A 21,798-nucleotide genomic window follows, 5' to 3' on the forward strand; every position below is an offset into this window, starting at 1 on the left:
GTTCGTGCCCCGGTTCAGGAAGATGCCACATGCCGCGGAGCGGCTAGGCCCGTGAGCCATGGCCACTGAGCCTGCGCGTCCGGAGCCTGTGTTCCGCAACGCGAGAGGCCGCAACAGTGAGAGGCTCGCGTACCGTACACACACACACAAAAGAGAAACATAATAAATATGTTTGTAAATTTCAAATGGAGCAAAAATAAGTTCCCTATATTTATTACTGTGCAGTGATAAATCTAAAACATCTAATATTTCTATACCCTTTCCCATCACCTAATATATATATTTAAGCTATGAACTTTCTCTAAGTACTGCTTTAACTATACCTTACAAATTTTGATATGGAGGGCTTTTGTAGTTCAAATCTAAACAATTTTCCATTGTGATTTTATATATTTAGAAGTATGTATTTTCAGTTTCTAAAAGTATACAGTTTGGAATAATAAGTTTTATTTCAAATTTTATTGCATTGTGTTCAAAGAATATAATCTATATCATATATATTCTTGGCTTTTTTATGCCTCTTTGTGGCCTAGTTTATGATCAATTTTTTATGAATATCCTAAGAGTGTTTGGAAAAAAAAAATATTTTCTATCTGTGGGCGCTGGGTCTTATAAATGTCCATTAAATCAAGCTTGTTAATTATGGTCAAATCTAAGTTTTAGTTTGTTTAAATATATCAGTTTCTGAGAGGTCTCTTAATCTCTCACTGTGATGATGGATTTGTAATTTTGTAATCCTGTTTTGCTATATGTATTTTAAAAATATACTGCTAGATGCATTAAGGATCATTATAACTTGCTTGTAAATCATTCCTTTTATTCTTTAGATCCTCTTTTTATCTACTGATGCTTTTTATTTTTAGACAAAACATCTAGTCTTATCTAGTTGAGTAATCACCAGTAGTGATTTCACAATGAAATAAATGGTTATTTTATGGATCCATTTTCAAAATGGTGTTTAAAATGAAGTTAACTTAATGGCAATACGTGATTGGCAACCATATATTAGAACTTGATCTTGAAAATGAATTATGTGGTCATCTTACAGTAGTCAAATTACTATTCAGATGAAATGATGCTAAAAATAAGTTGACATTTCCCATGTAATAGCACCATTGATTCATGTTCATCACCTACAGTGAATGCTAACATGAAGATTGTATAATTTATTTCACTTCAGTGTCCTTTAAAACTGTCCAAGCCTATTTAGAAAATAGCAAAGCAAGTACCAGCTACATTGACTTCTGTCAACTTGTCTTCCAGGAACTTGATATGCTTGCTTGACATAAAAGAACATGGGCTAGTTTCGATTTAAGATATTTATTAATTCTGTAAATGACATAACACTTACTTTAGCCAGAACAAAGCATGTCATCATAATAGCATGGATTCAGTTCAGCCATTTTTTACTGACCACACTCCAGGCACAGCTCAGCGCTGAGTATACAAGAGAGGAAAATAGGTCTGACCATATAGGGCTAAGTATTTTCACACTGAACAGAGAAAATCTCAATGTAATATGGTTGGTACTACAAGAGAATTTATGCAAGAGTTACAGAAACCATAAATTCTTATTCATCATTTGCTAATGAAGGTATATATTGCTATAAGTACATGCCTAAGGTAGTGGTCAGTTGTTTTCTCTGTGATGTAAGAAAAATGGAAAAGAAGGACTTAAATGAAAAGAAGTGGGTTTAAAATTCAAGGTCAGTAAGATTGTTAAAGTAGTTAGGGGGTGTGGAATTTCCTTTTTGGAAGTACTCCCTAAGGGCCCAGTTGTTAGTAAATAAATGTTCTTGCTGAATATCTTACACGTTCTAAATTGAACGGATGCTTCTCCCCTCCCCTCCTTGCACTCTTCCCTCCAAATGTGATGCACATCCAATGCTACCTATCTCATTGCATCCTAGCAATGCTTATGCCAGAAATCTGGGTCATCCATGACATGTCCTACTTCCTTACTCCTGTTCTGTTGGCCTTCATCAATCCTGACACTTTTTTACCTTAAAACATTTTTTTTTTTTTTTTTTTTGGCCGTACGCGGGCCTCTCACTGTTGTGTCCTCTCCCGTTGCGGAGCACAGGCTCCGGACGCGCAGGCTCAGCGGCCATGGCTCACGGGCCCAGCTGCTCTGCAGCATGTGGGATCTTCCCAGACCAGGCATGAACGCATGTCCCCTGAATCGGCAGGCGGACTCCCAACCACTGAGCCACCAGGGTAGCCCTAAAACATTTTGAATCCATTCACATTTCTTCTCCACTGCTGCCCAAACACCTCAACATATCACTATGCTACTTCAGAAGGAATCGTCTCTTGCCCCCTCTATTTCATTTTCTCAAGGGAGCTATCAGAGTTACCTATTTAAAACAATAGATCTGATGATCATGTGCTTCTTTCTCAAAACACTTTGTTGACTTTGTATTGGTCCCATGATAAAGTTAAATTCATCTCTCATACCACACATTGGAATCACTGATTCAGCCACACTGACCTTCCTTAATATTTCTTATACTCTGTCACTACCCTGCTCACCCTAAGGTCTTTACTTTTTAATTCTTTTAGTTTGTAATAATTTAATTCTGCTGCCTCACTTTTTTTTTTAACATCTTTATTGGAGTATAATTGCTTTACAATGGTGTGTTAGTTTCTGCTTTATAACAAATTGAATCAGCTATACATAGACATATATCCCCATATCCCGTCCCTCTTGCATCTCTCTCCCACCCTCCCTATCCCACCCCTCTAGGTGGTCACAAAGCACCGAGCTGATCTCCCTGTCCTATGCGGCTGCTTCCCACTAGCTATGTATTTTACATTTGGTATTGTATATAAGTCCATGCCACTCTCTCACTTCGTTCTCTTTTTTGCCCCTTGATCACCAACACTTTCTTCAGCTCTCTGCTTAAATTTTACTTCTAGGAAATGTTCTATAATCCTCTAAAGTACATCTCCTCCTTTCTTTTTCTAGCATTTATCACTCTGGTAAATAAATATGTGTGTAATTGTCTGTTTCCCCCTCTAAGATCATAAGCTCCTAGGAACAAGAACAAGGTCTACTTGGTATAGTATCAGACATGTAGTGGGCACAAATATTTGCTGGATAACAAGTGCACTAATGAGTGAAAATTATGAGGTCAAAAAATTGATTTAAAAAATATAAATAAACCTAAAACGTCTCAATCATGTCATCACTTTAAACACTTCAAATTTTTGCAATTGAATTCAAAGCCATTTTATGTGGAAGGGCTAATAAAAATTTTTAATTCATATTTTTTAATCCTTATTAACCACTATTTACAAAACACTATACCAAATGAATTTTGCCTGCTTCCAAAAAGCAAATTTTATCTTGTTTAAGGATAAAAATTTCTTATCTTGAGAGTATCCAAAAGAATGTGGTACAATGTCTGAAGGCACACAGTTCCTTAAAAGGAATTTCAGATGTTTTGAGGGGTGTTGGCATACTCTAGAGCCTACTACCACTTTGTAATGTAAGATTTCGTATTTTTATTTTTAAAAGAAGTCACACTAGCTCTTTATGTTGAAACTGTACTTAACCATCCTTTTCTGATAACTAAATATCTTACATATTTTATATCAGTGAACATCAGTGATTACTGTAGAGCATTGCAGTTGAAGGTTAGAAAAAAATGGTAGATCAAGTTTGGCCAAATGTATCTTAACCACTGTCCCATGAGATTTACTTTTTAAATTAAAGCAAATCTTTAGCATGATTTTCTTTACCTTTGTTTCCCTGTTTTAGTAGAGAGTACCAGTCATTTGCTGAATTTCTCATTTTTTAGTCTAATTAACTGTATATAGGTACTTTTTTTTTTTTTTTTTTTTTTGCGGTACGCGGGCCCCTCACTGTTGTGACCTCTCCTGTTGCGGAGCACAGGCTCCGGACGCGCAGGCTCAGCAGCCATGGCTCACGGGCCCAGCCGCTTCGCGGCATGTGGGATCCTCCCGGACTGGGGCACGAACCCGTGTCCCCTGCATCGGCAGGCGGACTCTCAACCACTGCGCCACCAGGGAAGCCCTATAGGTACTATTTTTAGAATCTTTGATAGGTATTTTTTAGATTATCTCCCTACCAAAACATTACACAGATATAAAAGCACCCTTTGCAGGTATCCCTTAACCTGTATGTTTATACGTGCTAACATGTTGTTTTGCCTGTGGCCGCAATTAAATACCTCCAAACCCAGTGGCAGAATTAAGCCAAGTTATACTTTATATTAATAAAGATTTAGAAAACTGGTTCAGTGGCTTAGCCCCTGTTTCTAGTTTGGAGGCAATATAAACAAATATTTTCATTTATTATCTTATTATTATTTTCATTTTGTGACTTTTATAATCCATCTGTTATGCCACTTTCAAGAAAACAGTAACTAACACCTTTTAAAACTAAACAATATTTCTGTTCAAGTTACTTTCAAGTTCTCTTTTTATTCATAGTAACAACTTTTGAGGATATGAGATAAATGTTGAAGCTTTAAAAATTAATCTTTGTATGGAAATCATCCTAAAGTATTGTGATGTAGTGAAATAATTTAAATTTCCTTTTTTTACACCTATTAAAATTTCTGCTTAAGCGTATTTGAACTGTTCATTCTAGATAAAATTTAAGAACATTTAGAAATTTGTTGTATTAGGTGTATATTGTTTCAGGTCCATGCTAACAATGCTGTTAAAGGAAAAAACTCAGAATTACTGACTTTAAATTTCTTCCTATAGAAGCTGTAAATTACAAAAGAGAAAAAGATATTTCAGAGAAGGTGTGCCTTTTTTGTGTAAACTTTTTAACTGACTTATAAGGGATGTGACTTTTTAAAAGATGAGTATATAATGGTTATCTTCTCCCTGGAAAAATTAAATACACAAACAAAAATTACAATGATTCTTGCTATTGATACAGAGCTATACTTCCATGACTGTAATTTGTTCTATGACAAAGTTTTAAAAAAGAACTTCTTAAATAGAGTTTCTTTGGTCATGCAATCAGAATAAGCGTGCCTTGGATTCTAAGACAAAGCCATTGTAAGATGACAGAGGAAACAATTGAGAGAGGGTGTACAGCAGACCATTGAGAGGAGGTCAGGACAGGTTAGTAGATGTGCCTTGGAGGTCTTAGAGACTGATAGGAGGTAACAGGCTTAGATATGTGCAAATGGTCATCATTAGGATACTAGAGAATGAGTAATGGGAATATTCTGCAGGTGCAAAAAGCTATGCATGGGGGTAGGGGAGGGGGCATGGCAAGAAATAACGAGTAGAGATCTAGACGGATGAACTGTTGGTGTCAAGGGAATCCAACTGCAAATACTGATGACTCGACTGTGGAAATGGAAGTCCAGTGGCAGAATGTACTCCCTCAGAATTAATATAAGGAAAGAACTCAATAGAATGTTTTCCTCTTGTTTCTAAGGCAATGAGATGCTAATTAGATGGGAACTGGGACTGAAAGCCCAGCAAAAGGAAGTAAGAAATGGACCTTTTTCTGGTACAAGGATTGAAGCTGGATCCTAGTTTCTTTGAATCAGTGTACTGGGTCAGGGACCATTAGAAAAGTTGACATGATGGTGAATCCTAAACTATGGTTTCAGTTCTCTTTGTATTCTCCCTATCCTAGGAGCTAGCCTGGCTGGAATCTAGATGGGACTGGTGGAGCCTTCAGTTAATAGTTAAGGAGTTATTCCTTTGTGGATAAGAAGAAGGCAGAGTTAGAGTCCCGGCAGGCAGTTGTAGCTGAAGAAAAGATGCTTCGTGTGCCATTCTTCTCACTATGCTTCCCTACTCTTAACTGTGGAAGGGAAATTTTGTGAGATCTGTGAGACCAAGAATACCACAAAAGTAAGCTTTGTTAAACCTGGGAGATACTTTTGTTTATTTTTAATCAGAAGGACAGTTGATTTAATCAAAATCATGGTATTTGCAAACAAGCAGTGTGCAACAGGGCAAGTACAATAACCTCTAAGGACACATAGAGTTCCCTAGTTTCTAGATGCCCCATGGAAAATGTTCTTCAAAATGAAATAGTAATTTTGGGGGAGGGGTGTATTAGTTTTCTATTGCTAACTTAACAAACTGCCACAAATTTAGCAGCTTAAAAGTTTATTATCTCACAGTTCTGTAGGTCAGAAGTCTGGGTTGACTAAGCTGTTTTCTCTCCTCTAGGTCTCACCAGGCTGAAATCAAGGTCTGGGCCTGCTGGGTTCTTCCTAGAAGGCTCTGAGAAGAATCCACTTTCAGACTTATGTAGGTTGCTGGTAGAATTCAGTTCCTTGTGGTTGTAGGAGTCGGCCAGAGGCTGCTCTCAGATTCTAGAGACCACCACATTCACAGGCTCCAGGGATTAGGGCATGGATATCTTTGGGGGGCTATTCTGCCTACCACAGAGGAAAACAATTTTTTCCCAAGGGATGATTCTGATTATCCAGTTTCTCTTACCAATAAGAATATCTAGACCCCAAACAACTAGAAGCTTAGTGATTTTTATACTGAATCAATAGTGTAGAAAAGAGACAAAGGCTTCCATCTTTGAGGTCAAAAAGGAAAAAGTAGGGCAATGACTAGAATCTATAACTGTTAAAAACTTGTGAAAGAGGGTAACAACACTAGTATTTCTAACAACTTTTCCTTGTTTTTCCTTTAAACTATGGTATTATGAAATACTGTTTAAGGTTATTTTTATTAAATGTTTGACTAAAATGTTAGTTTGTGGATTGGGGTGAGGAGAGGGTGTTTAATGGAAAAGCTCACAGATAGGCCTATAGTTTGACTTTGTGGCCATAATGCAGGCTTAATGCTGTAATAACAATTTGCCCAACCTCTGAAATTCATATGAAGACAGTAAGTGCTTCTTGATCCCTGAACTTATATGAATGCTAAAAATGGTGTCTTAAATATCCCCATTTTGTTTCATTTTTAAACAGAAAATTTCATATGCTATTTATATGAGTTTCCTTAGTAACTCATAATTTTGAGGAGTAATTGCACTAGCTTCAAAATTCTTTGTTATCAGAATGAATCTGTGCATCTTAGAACATAGTAGGTACCTAATATTTGGGATGCATGTACAGAAGTGAAGATATCACCTAGAACTTAATTGTCCCCGAGCAAATTCTTTATGTCAGCCCTTTTTCTTTCTTTCTTTCTTTTTTCTTTTTAAATTTAATTTATTGAAAATACGGAGGTGGAGAAGAGTTCATGTGGTAGTGCAGAGTCCCTAAATTCATCTTGGGAAGTACAGTCTTAGCACTTGTTTAAGCTGAATTTTTCTCTACATTACTGCAGATTGGAGCCTAATTTCATTAGCTTATTTCAATTATATTTTTTTCTACATGTTATTTTGAAAATTTTCAAACCTATAGGAGAGTTTTAAAATAGTACAATGAACACCAAATACCCCTCACCTAACTAAATCTACCAATTTGTTAGCCCTTTTTCTTATAATCTACCTTTTCTGATTAAAGCTGAGTGGAGAATTCAGGGAACCTGATTTCTGAACCATGAAACTGCTGTTTTGAAAATTAACAACTAAATTAAAGGCTGCCTGCTAAAGTATTCTTTAGGAATGAAATAATCACTGTGTTTATCAGGGTCTTTTTGCATTTCTCTTGCATTTGAAACATTTTTTAGCACCTGTAGCTGCTTCACTTCTGCTGCCTGTCATAATTCCCACGCTTCTTGGCTTTCATATGAAAAAGTTAACATTTTGTAGAATTTACCAGCCAATCAAAGCACTCTTTTTCTTCTGCATGGCAAACATCAAGCTGTAATACTTAGATCAACTCTTTTACACTTTATGTTTCTAGGCGCTCAGGGGCTACTTTTAATTTTGTTTTTAATGCTCTTTCTGGGTCTGTCCCTGTTTTGGAAGCCTAAAGGGTTGAATACTATACTCTGGATAATTGTTTTTGTGAAAGCACATATAGAATATTTCTAAAACAAGCCTAAAAAGTACACAATAGTCAGTGATGCTGGTTCTCTGGACTCTAAGAGGGTGACTGAGTGGAGTGGGCTAGGGTAGAAGCATGTGGCTCTGGCTCTAAAAATGAACTTGTGAAGACAATGCTAATAAATGCCCAGGATTAATGAAAGTGATTTTTAGATTACTTCTAGGATCTAACTTTCCAAAACAGAAAAACTGGTTCTTCATGGTCTGAAAATTAAAATGTTTCATGTCTTATTAAAATAAGAGTTCTTTTTTTAAGTTAGAAATACTTGCATTTTATTTAACCTTAAATTTTAGGGATTAGGTTTGTCTTAAGTTAGCATTTGGTCTTGTTTTATAGCTATTGACAAAACTAGCAGTGTGTATTTTTAATCTATAATAATTTTTATTTATATTAGAAATATGAAACTTCAGAAAGTGTGTGAATGTTTTATTAAATCAATCAGTTATATCATTCTAACAGTTAATTTTATGTATCCACCCACCATCTTTGGTAGATTATTTTTTACCATTTCCGTAATTATAATCATACACCCAATTCTATATTTGGCATGTTTTACATAGCACTATATCATAAATAAACTCCTATGTTTCCCAAATAATTCCACCTGTAACTACGATTTTTAATAGTTGAAACACGTTCTATCATGTTTAAACACATATATGTTTTATATGTGCTACAATTTATAGAAATATTATATTATTGCTGAATTTGGGGGTTACCTCGAATATTTCTTACTATAAATATATGACAGTGAACATATTTTATGCATACTGTTTTTCTCATAGTTCAGGATTTATATTTGGATAGTGTCTGAACAGAAGGATTACTTAGTTAAAATTTATTAATTTTTTTGTAGCACATGATATATACATGAAGTGTGCTTTCTACAAGTGTACCAACCAGGTTCCCATGCCACTAATAACCTATTAAAATCCTGTCCTATCAAGATTCCTAAGCATATTTCCCAAGTTATCAATAATATCATAACTATTTACTTAGTTGCTAAAAACATTTGCAAAGAATGACCGTTTAAGGTTTGCCAGATCTTTGCTTTACATCTATTAACTGAAAAGATTTCCCCCCAACTTTCTAGCATTAGAAAAAAATAACCTACGTATGATCATTGAAAAGGTCCATCTCACTCTAGGCAAGAAATTTAAAGATCAGTACCTAGAAACGGAATGGAAACATTTGGGAATTATAAATATCAAGAAAACATTCTTCAAATCTTTAGAAGAGAAAAACAGATTACACCCCAAGGAACAAAAATCAGGATGGCATCAGACTTCTCTGGAACAGTAAATACCAGACAATGGTGGTGTCTATAGTTTTGATGAGAGTCAAAAAAAGACATTTGCACATATAAGGATTTCAAAAATGATATTCATACATCCTCTAGCCAACTAAGAAGTATATAAAAATTAAAACTCGTGAGTAGCACAGTTATGTTATTGTTTTAAACTGATAGGGAAAAAAAACTAGACAAAATTGGAGTTGTTTTTGATACTGAAAGTATAAGTAAAACTGAATGTAGAGGTCAAAAATTATTACTGAAAGCAGAGACGATGAAAACAAAAAGTTTATACCTAAAACTCCAGATGTTTATAATAAGGGTTAGGAAATGGAAGAGGGAGATGTAGAATAGGAAGAGAAAGCTAACTTCATTTTTCATAAAGAAACGTAAACGATATTGTTTGTCTTAACGTTGGTACCTTTAAAGCTTAAGATAAAAAAAAGTTTCTTTTTTCTAATTTTAAAGGACATCTCATTAGATGCATATGAGAGTGCTTTTCTGCTAACAAGTGAAACAGGTAGATAAAATACAGCATAAAGTTTAAAAATAAATGGACGGGAGATGATCTGATATATGAACACACAAAAAAGCTGAGTTTGCAATGTCAATTTTGGGCAAAATAGATCCAAGGCAGTGATTATTAAACATGAAAAAGAAAGGAGAAATGGACAAGCAACAATAATAGGGTATTATATATATTTGAAAGAGCAAGAGGACAAAAATTAGAGATAATATAAAGATATTATGCAAATGGATAAAAATGTAGAGCAGGAACATGGATATTTTATTAAATATCCCTGGGAAATTATGAAAATTGGTCATTGATTAGACCACAAAAAATTATTCAACAAATTCCTAAATACAGAAGTTGTATAGTATATCTTACCTGGACACAATTGGGAAAGCTAGAAATTAAAAAGGAAAATAAAACCTCCAACCATTTGTAAATTAAAGTATATCTTTGGTTAAATCTACAAGGTTTGATATTGGTGTTCTCGTTTTTTTCTAAATCATCTAATCAGTATAATTTTGGTTTCCAGTTATATCCAGTAACTCTTTGGGAAATCGAAATTATACTATTGGATGATTTAGGAAAAAAATCATGAACACTACCATCAAACCTTGCAAATGCAATCAAAGGTAAATTCAGAGCAAAATTTACAGTTTTATATTCTTTATATTTAAAAAAAGAAAATAAATTAGTTACTAATCTATTAAGAATTTTGAAAATGAACGAAACCTTTTTTACAAAAAAGGAAAATAGAGATAATTTTTTAAAGAAGAAAACAATTAAACAGAAAAAGAAAGGGAACTAATAGAACAATTCCTGGCAAAGATAATGATGAGAACACTAATTCAATTTAGGAGAGAGAAAACAAGTCATCATCTGTCTAGTGCCAGGAGTTCAGTAAGGCAGTCCAGGGCAGGTGGGCAGGCTGTGCTCCACAAGTCATCCAGAGACTAAGGCTAGTGGGTGCTCTGCCATTGTTCAGGACATTGGTTTTGTAGGCATGACAGAAATTAGATCTCCAGTTAAAAAGTAGGAGGCAGTCTAGAAGTGGTGCATACCTCTTCGGCTCACATTAGTAAGAGCCTAATTCTTGGTGAGAGCAAGGGAGACTGAGCAATGTAGTGTAGCTGGGCTGCCAGGTCTCTGGCTACAGTTGTATCACCATAAAAGAAGAGGGAAACAGATGTTTGTGGTCTACTGGCAGTCCCTCACAGCTGCTACAGAGGACCTTTTTAAGCATATGAAAGTGGTGTGTATATGAATAAAACTAAAAATCTCAATGAAATAAAGTTTTCTGGGAAAAATATAAGTGAACAGAATTGAAGTAAATAGAAGTAGAAAATATAAAATGAATAATGGCCATAATTACTTCCAAAATTGCCTTTGTATTCAGGCAGTTTTACCCGCTGCATATTTTTTAACTTTACAAAGTAGATAAACACCATATTATGTAAATTTCTTCAGGGCATTATAAAAGAGTTTACAATCCAGTCCATTTTGAGAAGGTAGAATAATGCTTATTAATAATCCTAATGCTTAAATTTGAATAATCCAGCAAGGAATTTTCTAAACCTGTCTCATTTAGAATATAGATGTAAAGATCCTAAATAAAATATTAGCTAATATAATTCATTAGCCTATTAAAAGGATCATCCATGATGATCAAGCGTGACTTATCTCATAAATACAATGATGGTTTAAGAAAACTATCAATATGTAATTACTTATATCCCAAAAGAAAAACCAAGTGGTACCAATCAAATATGAAAAGGCAAAGTGTCTTTGCCCAAAGAAAACCAGGGGCTTCCCTGGTGGCTCAGTGGTTGAGAGTCCGCCTGACGATGCAGGGAACATGGGTTCGTGCCCCGGTCCGGGAAGATCCCACGTGCCACGGAGCAGATGGGCCCATGAGCCATGGCCGCTGAGCCTGCGTGTCTGGAGCCTGTGCTCTGCAATGGGAGAGGCCGCAGCAGTGAGAGGCCCACATACCGCAAAAAAAAAAAAAAAAAAAGAAAAAGAAAACCAAATAATACCCATCAAATATGAAAAGGCAAAGTCTCTTTTATTATTCCTGATCTTTGAAAATTGTTTTTAAAATACTAGGCATAGAAATATTTCTTAGTATAATAAAGAACATGTCTTCAACCAACAGCTAAAATATTTAACTGTGCTCTGCATTAAAATTGTGAAGACAGGAAACCTACTACAGGGCCCTGATTAACCACGGTTTTGATTTCTGCAGTTTTAGTTACTCACAGTCAACCAAGTTTTGAAAAAAATTAAATGGAAGATTCCAGAAATAATTCGTAAGTTTTAAAATATGGACCATTCTGAGTCGCATGATGAACTCTCACTATGTCCTGCTACATCCTGCCTGGGACGTGAATCATCCCTTTGTCCAGCTTGACCCACCCATTAGTCACTTAGCAGCCGTCTGGGTTATCAGATACAGTGTAGTGGTATCACAGTGCTTGTGTTCAAGTCACCCTTATTTTACTTAACAATGGCCCCAAAGCACAACAGTACTGATGCAGGCAATTCAGATATGGCAAAGAGAAGCTGAAAAGGGCTTCCTTTAAGTGAAAAGGTGAAAGTTCTCAACTTAATAAGGAAAGAAAAGCAATCGTATGCTGAGGTTGCTAAGATCTATGGTAAGAAGGAGTCTTCTATCCGTGAAATTGTGACAAAGGAAAAAGAAATCTGTGCTAGTTTTCACACCTCAGACTGCAAAAGTCATGCCCACAGTGCATGCTAAGCACTAGTTAAGGTAGGAAAGGCATTAAAATTTGTGGGTGGGAGACATGAACAGAAAACGTGTTCTGATTGACAGCATTGTGTTGGGCCAGAAAGCATATCGAGCCTCTACAGAGACTTCAGCAAGAGATCCTCTGAAACAAGTGACACCAAGCCATTTACTGCTAGTAAGGGATGGTTACACAGATGCAGGAATAGGTGTAGATCAGAAAATATAAAAATTACTAGAAAGGCTGCTGAAGAAGCTGCTGCCGCATTTCTGGCAGAGGTGAGGAAGTTGATTAAGGAGAGAGAACACATTCACATAACTTTTATCACAGTATATTGTTATAATCGTTCTATTTTATTATTAGTTATTGTTAATCTCTTACTGTACCTAATTTATAAATTAAACTTTATCATAGTTATGTATGTATAGGAAAAAACAATATATATAGAGTTCAGTACTATTGCAGTTTCATGCATCCATTAGAGGTCTTGGAATCTATCTCCACAGATAAGGGAGTCTACTGTATGACCATTTTAAATGTTTCTCAAAAAATACTTATATCTGACTTAAAAATAGTATAAGTGTGTTAATAGTAAAGACAAATAATTCTCTGCCTGGTCTCTTCCTACCTACTCTTACCTTTAATCCTCCTTCCAATTTCTAATAAGGATATCACTATTTTAGTTCCTCTGTTATTACCTTCACAATTTTACATATACTTAAGGTATTTTTTCCTTTTCCACCAAATGTAGACTTTATATCTTGATTCCCCAGTGTATAGTTAGGCAGCTGGTTCTGTACCATCCTTAGTAACTAAAACTGTTAGTTATTTAATGTGTAGAATCTTGATAAATGCTAATTATGTTTTAATCAATTGCATCTTAATTTTATTTTTAAGCAAAATTTTATTTTATGCCTATTGTTTTGAAACCTCCTTACAGAAGTATATACAACTTTTTTTTTCTACCAGAGGCCACTAGTGATAATAACTAAGGTCAAAATAAGAACTCTTCTAGCTTTTATTTCAGATTTTTATTTAAGAAGGAAAATATAAAATAACAGTATACATCTCTGTTCTTTAAATTCAGAAATAGGGAATTAGAGAATAAAAGTTATTATTAAAATTCAATTATATAATAGCATTTAAGAGAAGGGGCAAAATGGGAAGTGGTGCTAGCCATATATACAAGGGAAAATAAATAACACAGAGAGGAAGGGGCACAGATTGACTTGTGCCTTCTTATAGGTAGAAAGATATAAAAACAGAAAGTCCAAGAGAGGAGACTTAAACAAAGACAAATATATAGCAACATGAAGAAAGATTTCCTGGTGACTCTTTAAAGTTCATTTTAATATATCCCTGGAAAAGCAAATAATTGTTCCATAATTTAGTTCATTTGAAAACACCAAATTTAATATATTGTATTTATAAAAAGCAGGTAAAAATTATATTAGTGATTTGGGAAAATATTTTAAAAGTAAAGTTTTCACTTCCAAAAAACCTTGAAATTCAAGTCACTTGACAAAGTAAATGATTTAAGAGCAGTTAGAAAATACATATGTGAAAGTATATGTTAAAAGCATACAAAGTAAACTAGTAAAAAGAAAAAATACTTTTAATGATAATTAATATTTTTACATTGCTCCAAAGTCTTATGTATTCAGTTTAGTTAGAAGTATTTTACAGCCATATTATTTATATGTCTTTCTTTTTTACAAGAGAGAGAATATAAAAAGTCAACCCTAAATAATTGTGGATATATTATATATAAAGGATTTTCCATGGTATTCTAATGGGAATTCACACAAATCCAGCAAAACTAATGCTTTGTAGTAGTTCTTAGTACAATTAAATTATTTGCTCTCCTTTTTTAATTCAGTCACAAACCCCCAGAATAATATTATACATACTTTATGAGTTAGAGCCAGCAACAACTTTCTGTGGATCCTCAAGTCATGAGATAAATTTGTCTCATGAGTCGGAAGTAAACTTGAGACAAGTCTCAGAAATTCCAGCAATGAAACCCAAGAAATGTGGTACTTCTCCCATCTACATTAAGCTCTAATCCCCAAAACTTGATTCTTATTTAGCTTACAGTTTCAAAGCATGTATTATTTATTATTGCTACCGTATATAAATGAGCAAGTTAGGCAGTTTGAGAAATATGCTCTTTTACAAAACTTAGAGTACCATTTAGTGTAACTCTTCAGTGTTTATTATCAGACTAGTATTTGTTATTGATCAACATGGTGTACCAAATGGTACTCTAAGCTTGAGTCCACACAGTACAATAAAGGAGGGAATTATCCCTTGTCAATAAATCCCAGAAGAATGGATGGATAATTTAGCTCAAAAATGTGATCCACAAAGTGAAGTTTGGACTGCAGTGCTCTATACCAGTGCTTTGTATTGGGTAAACAAACTGGATAATTACTAGTATTCTGTTCACTTCAATTTGTGTCCTTAGGCCAAGCCTAGAAATTACTATTACACCAGAAAACTAAAGCATCGTGCTCTATACTAGAAATTATGTAGCTATACCTGCCAGGCAACAAGAATTGCAGGAGAAATAGCATCTGTGAACAACACTAAGGAGGTGCAGCAATTCACTGAATTCTGTTTTGTTTTTGTAAACCTAATCAACATTGTAGTATACATTTCTATAAAAGCATAGGTGAGTGTGTTTTACAAACTTGTCTCTTTTTATGTAAGTCTTTTTTACTGCAAAAACAAGTTTCTATTCTGCAATTAATTAGAACAATAGTGACATCCTATGTCTAGCTTTCAGTACTAAGAGCAACTTCCCCATTAAAATAATTGACTGTCAAAGGATGTAGATCAAATCTTTCTTCCTAGATCTGCCTGTAACCATATATATTTAAACTAAAAGAAGATAAATGTTTGGTGGTAACTTTTTCTCTTACTCTAACATTGTGTATTAAAATTTTATGCAAGTTTAATTAAAATGAAAAACAGTTTGCCTTTCATTTTTTAAAAACGTGAGTGTTGATATTATAAGGCAAAATAGAGCCATCTGACAAATGGTAGGTATTCAATTAATGTACACTGAATGAAATTGCATGTTTTTGCTTAAAATGGGATGATAGATTGATGTTTCATCTTAATATCTAAGAAATATTATTTCTCCTTTTATACTTCTATGCTTTATCAGAAGTTTAGAATGTTGGCATTCATAGGTAACCAACATTTTAGATAACCACATTTAAATCTAGGTTTCCTCAGGAAATACTAAAATCATTGGCTTTCAGTGATAATAACTTCCACTACTATAGAATAAACATGTTTTAGTATTTTTATCAATTTATATATCGGGAAATATATGCTACAAATATACTGAGATATTATATCTTCTAATGGAATATTAATTCATGAATGAATAAACTGATCTACAAGTGAGAAAAGTACAACAAATACACTAGATCCAGGATTTGTTTTGAGTTCTTTTCATAACAGAACTGTTGAATTCATACTGACCTATCTTCAGCATATTTCTGCTCCCTTCTTGGCTGTTCTTAGTATTTGTAATGTGTCTAACGAGATTGAGGGATGAAATCCATGGTTGTAAAATAGCTGTATGTATTACTGCTCTATGTAAGAGTTAAATCTAAAACCTTGACTTGACTACAAAGAGCCTATCCCAAAGTTTTCCATATTCCTATTTCATGAAGCTGTAGGATTCCATGAAATAATTTGCAAGTAAAGTAGACTTTGAATTTTTCAATCTGATTTTTTCATAATCTGTTTATCTGAGACTAATCTCTCCAAATCTAATTCCTTTCTCTTATTCAATCTCCTAATTACTTTTTCATCCTCACCACCCTGTTTTTTGCTATCAATTATATTTTGGCTACCAATTATAGTATATCAGAAAGTGAATAATGTGCGTGTTGCCACCTATAGACAGAGAAGTAATTATACTTATTTATGACAGAGAAAAGCATAATCTAAACAGAGTTCTTTTTTCCAACTCCTACAACCACCATTTTCAAACTTGTTACTTAAATATTTATCTATTTGTTGTTGATGTTGCCATTTCAGAAGGCTGTGCCTTAAAATAAAGCATTTACTTAAACTTCTATCACTTTATCATTTTATTTGCCTTTTATATTTTACTCAAATATACTATCTTATTAAAGTTCTGTGATTTCAAAAAGTTTAAAGAGACCTGTTTAAACCAAATAACTTAGTCATATCCTAAACTAACTGCTACATCTTAGTTTACCTCTGGAGTGGGGGAAATTACCAATATTTGTTCCCAGGAATGAAAAGCTTCCCTTCCTACAGTCTATTATCATCAGTCTTTTGTTCTGTGCCTTCTCTGTAATGATATAGGTTTGTTTCTCCTTTATTCTTTGCAGAGTGCTGCAGCAGCTCCCAGTCCAGTGCTAGGAAACATTCCCCCAGGAGATGGCATGCCAGTAGGTCCTGTACCACCAGGGTTCTTTCAGGTACTCAGAGAAACTCTGACTAGGAATGTTAAGGCATAGGAACTCCTGTTCGATTTTATTGAAATATATGAAGGAGAATGAGGCTATTTTAATCCTTAAGGTAAACATAATGCTGTGCAGCCAACTCTTGATTATTCAGAGACCGGTTATCTTGTATGTAGATTAGCCCTTCCTTCCAATATTTTCTTTATTGTCAAATTTTTATTCGTATATTTTACCATTTCACTGTGCAAGTAAGAAAGAAAGGTAGCTGAAATGCAAATTAGCTAAGCTAACTGTGGTGAAGATTTGGTGGGAGAAAAGGCTAATGGATGAGGTTTTGGAATGATATATGGATTTTAACTATCCAAGCCATCCATATCTCCACAGACTAAAGATAATCAAGATTTGGCTGTACTTTCACATTATGGCTAAGTCATAACCTATTCATTTATCAAAATTATAGGCTATAACAAAATACTTTGAGAATCATCTTTGTGGCTTTTAAACTGGAATTTTTATCAATATCATTATATAACATTTATAAAATCAGATTTTAAAATACATATGTTAGTATTTTAAATTTGCAACAAGCGCATTTATTTTAGCAAAAGATGATAATGATTTTAGAATTACATCAATTTTATGGCATCCACATTTTTTTTTTTTTTTTTTTGCGGTACGCGGGCCTCTCACTGCTGCGGCCTCTCCCGTTGCGGAGCACAGGCTCCAGACGCGCAGGCTCAGCAGCCATGGCCCACGGGCCCAGCCGCTCCGCGGCATGTGGGATCCTCCCAGACCGGGGTATGAACCCGTGTCCCCTGCATCGGCAGGCGGACTCTCAACCACTGCGCCACCAGGGAAGCCCTATGGCATCCACATTTAAATCTGACAGTTTTTTAACCCAAATCTACATAGATTCTGAAGTTTATTTTTTTTTAACTCCATAGTTAATTTTATAACACCCTTTGAGAAAATTAGGAAGAATTTAGGAGTTAAGAACTGCAGTTGGAAGGCATTACAGGAATTACTGTTATATGCTATATTGTTAATGAATTACATCAGGTACTTATAAACTAATTTGTCACTTTAGTGTTTTATATTTTCAAAGTCCTTGATAATCATTTGTTAATTAATACATACCATCATTTCAGTGTAGATCAATGTACTTTATAAATGTGAAAATGGAGAAATAAAATTATAAGTAATTTTCCACAGTACAGCAATTGAATAAAAAAAGTCATAATTAGAACCTAGTACTAAGTCTGAAATGTAAAGTCCTTTAGGATATGCTATTTGTCTGGCTACTGTATATTAATATTCAAAAGTCTTAGAGCTCACATTCTGTCTTGAGGCCCCTTTCTTAAAATCTAGGAACATATTATAACTCTTGGTTATTAATTAAACAATCACTGTTTAAGATAATAATAATAATAGCTAACACTTAGTAACTGCTTACTGTATGCCATGCTTTGTTCTAAATATTTCATGTGTATAAACTCTTAATCCTCACAATAACCTAGGGGTAAAGTAAGTATTATCATCATTACCATTGCACAGATGAAAAAACCAAAGCATGATAAGCAGTTTGCACAAAGTCAGAAAGTCACAGGACGGGGATTCAAGGCAAGGCTTTCTGAACTTCTGCCACTGACTTTACCTTTTAAAGTTCATAGTTGATCGTTACTCATAAAATATTTCTAGCTCATTTTATATTTTTTCCTCATGCTCTTATTTCTCTTACTAAGGATAGATTGGAGTTAGGGAGTAAATCAGAAGAGTTTATCTACTTACAAGAGCTAGCAGAAGCTCTCTAAGTGGCACTTTAAAAAAGAGGCAGTGGGTTGGGAAGGAAGCCAAATTCTTCCTGGGTTAAGCAAAGATGTATAAACTTATACATTTTCATTTTTACATTTTGTAGAATGAACCATTCTTCCCTTACCTGCCTTCTGCCTGAGTCTTGATAAGAGTAGTTGAAACAGAATTAACTTCTGTTTTAATCCAATTAGATAAACACTTTACTACTACTAGATGCCAGGCACTGTGGTAGGCATATAAAAATGAGTGTGTATAATACGTACCTTCCTGAAGCTCACTGTCTAGCCAGCGAGTCATTATTAAAAATAAATAACTGTAATACAGCAAGATATGTACTGTAACAGAGTAAAGTTCTGTGTTGACCTAGAAGAGAGAGCTATAAAGTCTGCCTGAACTGGAGCTAAGAGTGGTTTGGAAAAAGTTTTCCAAGAAGACAACAAGCAGAGGAATGATATTCCAGAAAGTGGGAAAAGTATAAGCAAAAGTGTGGAAGCATCAGAATGACCTGTGCAGAGGCATTCAGGGTAATATGAATGGAAAGTAGAGGGGAGGGCAAGCAGGAATTCCTGGAAATGAAATTGGAAGATAAGCTGTAGCATCTTGAGAAGGGCCTTATATGCCATGTTAAGAACTTGAGTCTTTATTCAGTAGGCATGTAGGAACTGTCAGACATCTTTAAGAAGGGCAGTGACCTGAATTCAAACTATAGATTTAGGCTTTTTTAGGCACCTATGATATAGTTGTATACAAAATCCCTGCCGTTAAAGAACTTACACTGTGGTGAATGAGAGAGAGAGAGAAGGCAATTAGAATTTAGAAAGAAAATGGCTATATTAAATGAGTAGTGCGTGTTTTTAGAGCACAGCAGAAGGCCACCAAAGCCAATCTTGGGAGAGTCATTGTCAGAAAAATATTGTCAAAACTGTAAATAGGGCTTCCCTGGTGGCGCAGTGGTTAAGAATCTGCCTGCCAATGCAGGGGACACGGGTTCGATCCCTGGTCCGGGAAGAACCCACGTGCCATGGAGCAACGAAGCCCGTGCGCCACAACTACTGAGCCTATGCTCCAGAGCCCGCGAACCACAACTACTGAGCCCACCATGCCACAACTGCTGAGCCTGCGCACCTAGAGCCTGTGCTCCTCAACAAGAGAAGCCACTGCAATGAGAATCCCGTGCAACGCAAGGAAGAGTAACCCTGGCTCGCTGCAACTAGAGAAAGCCCATGCACAGCAGCGAAGATCCAATGCAGCCAAAAATAAATAAATAAAATAAATTTTTAAAAAAATAAAAAGAGAAAATAACAGGCATGAATTCCAATTGAGACTATGCTAATAACCAGAAAGTTGGGGGGGGGGAAGTAAATAAAATCCAAATTGGCATCTAAAGATGAATTAGGCAAAGGAAGCAGAGAGATATGGAAAGAATATTCCAGGAAGAGGGAAAAAAATTTATGAAGACCCAGGCAAGAAAGGAGAGAGACCAAATAATTCCCAAAAATCAGAGCTTAATTAGCTAAAGGGAGAATGGCTGGTGATGAGGCTCCAGAGTAACCTTGAGGAGCCTTGTAGGTTAGTTGAGTTTGAACTTGATCTTAAGGGCAGTAATAAGCTATTGAAGGACTTTAAGCAGGAAAGAGGCATGTTCATATTTGCATTTATAGAAAAATCACTCCAGTTATAGGGTGTAGCGTGGATAGCAGAGGGACAGGTTTGAAAGTAGGGAGACTATTTAGGAGGCTATTACAGTAATCTAGGTGAGATTTGATGACAGGGACCACAAAATGAGGAGTAGGTTTGAGGTAGGACAGATCAAGAGGTTCCTGTGGGACCTCTAATTAGAGATATCCCTTAGGCTGATGAACATACAGGTTTGAAGCCTAAGACAGTGATCTAGGCTAGAGATAAAAATTGCAGGATTGTCATCATATCAAGGACCTGAATCCACAGGCGTAGATCGATTGTCCAGGGGGAAAGTACAGAATGAGAGAGTAAAGGGGTATACACCTGGACTCGAAAAACACTGACCCTTGAAAGAAGAGCAAAAACAACAGAACCCATTAAAGAGAGTGGTGCAGACTGTCAGCTGGTTGGCTGTGACAGTAGCTCAAGAAAGAGACTCTGTGGACCTACTTAAGAACAGTGGCAGCAGGACTGGGGAGGAAGAAGCTATGCCTAGTATGTTTGATAGGCCTTCGTTGATTAACCAAGTTAGGGGTAGAAGGGAAAGAGTTGGAGGAATCAAGCATGACTCTGAGGTTCCTACTTAAGGCCCCTGGAAAATTTTCATGTCTTAATCTAAGTTAGGAAAGATAGCAGGTAGAAAAAGTTTTAGATATGTTTGAGCATGATAAATGTCATTCCTTTTTATCCAGGGTGACCATTCCAGCTAATCTTTTAAATACTTGTTTCCCCTATTCAGTAGGCTTAAGTATGGCCAGTCTCCCTAGAAATGCCTCTCAGAAATATTGGAAAGCTCAAGTCATCAAACTTTTGAAAAAGAAATAGTATGTTACCTTTGGTACCTGTCATAATGAGATCAGGGTACTCAAATGTTTCCTAAACATCAATATCGGTTTCCTATCCTTCATCATGATTCTGACCACAATGCTTGTTGTTAATGAAGAGCAGCTACCTTCTATAAATAGAAATAGCACCATGACAATCATAATTCAAGTCCAAACGCCAGATTCTAATCCAGTTCCATAGAGATAGTGATGTCCAAGAATTATCCAGAGTATGAAAATAGTTTTGAATCCCCGTTCTTATTTGGGGATGGCTGGATGGGACTAGACCAGGAAAAGACTGAGCCTATTAGAATTTAATGAATAAAGGAAAGTAAAGCAAGAAGAATTTTAATTAACACATAAAGCTTCACCAGCTTCAACAGTTCTGAGCTCTACTCACTGTGTGATCCTACCATAAGAAGTACATTGAAAACATTCTCCTAAATAGACAAACATTCTCGTTTTATCCCTGTTTACACTGCAGAACAAGCCCCCTCTTTTCCATTATAAGTATAGAC

General features: G+C 35.2%; 1 protein-coding gene across 10 annotated transcripts in view; it reads left to right on the plus strand.

Moving 5' to 3' along the window:
* SSBP2 (single stranded DNA binding protein 2) overlaps positions 1-21,798 on the plus strand; it is a 299,130-nt gene that overhangs the window by 192,284 nt on the left and 85,048 nt on the right. For 5 of the 10 annotated variants that reach the window (XM_033409059.2, XM_033409063.2, XM_033409060.2 and 2 more), the window contains exon 5: positions 16,890-16,979. The exons of the other annotated variants lie outside the window; for them this stretch is intronic. In XM_033409059.2, the coding sequence (XP_033264950.1) occupies positions 16,890-16,979 (90 nt within the window). The remainder of the gene's footprint in view (positions 1-16,889; positions 16,980-21,798) is intronic. 10 annotated transcript variants of the gene reach the window in all.

Source organism: Orcinus orca, chromosome 3, assembly GCF_937001465.1.
Source record: "Orcinus orca chromosome 3, mOrcOrc1.1, whole genome shotgun sequence".
NCBI lineage: Eukaryota > Metazoa > Chordata > Mammalia > Artiodactyla > Delphinidae > Orcinus > Orcinus orca.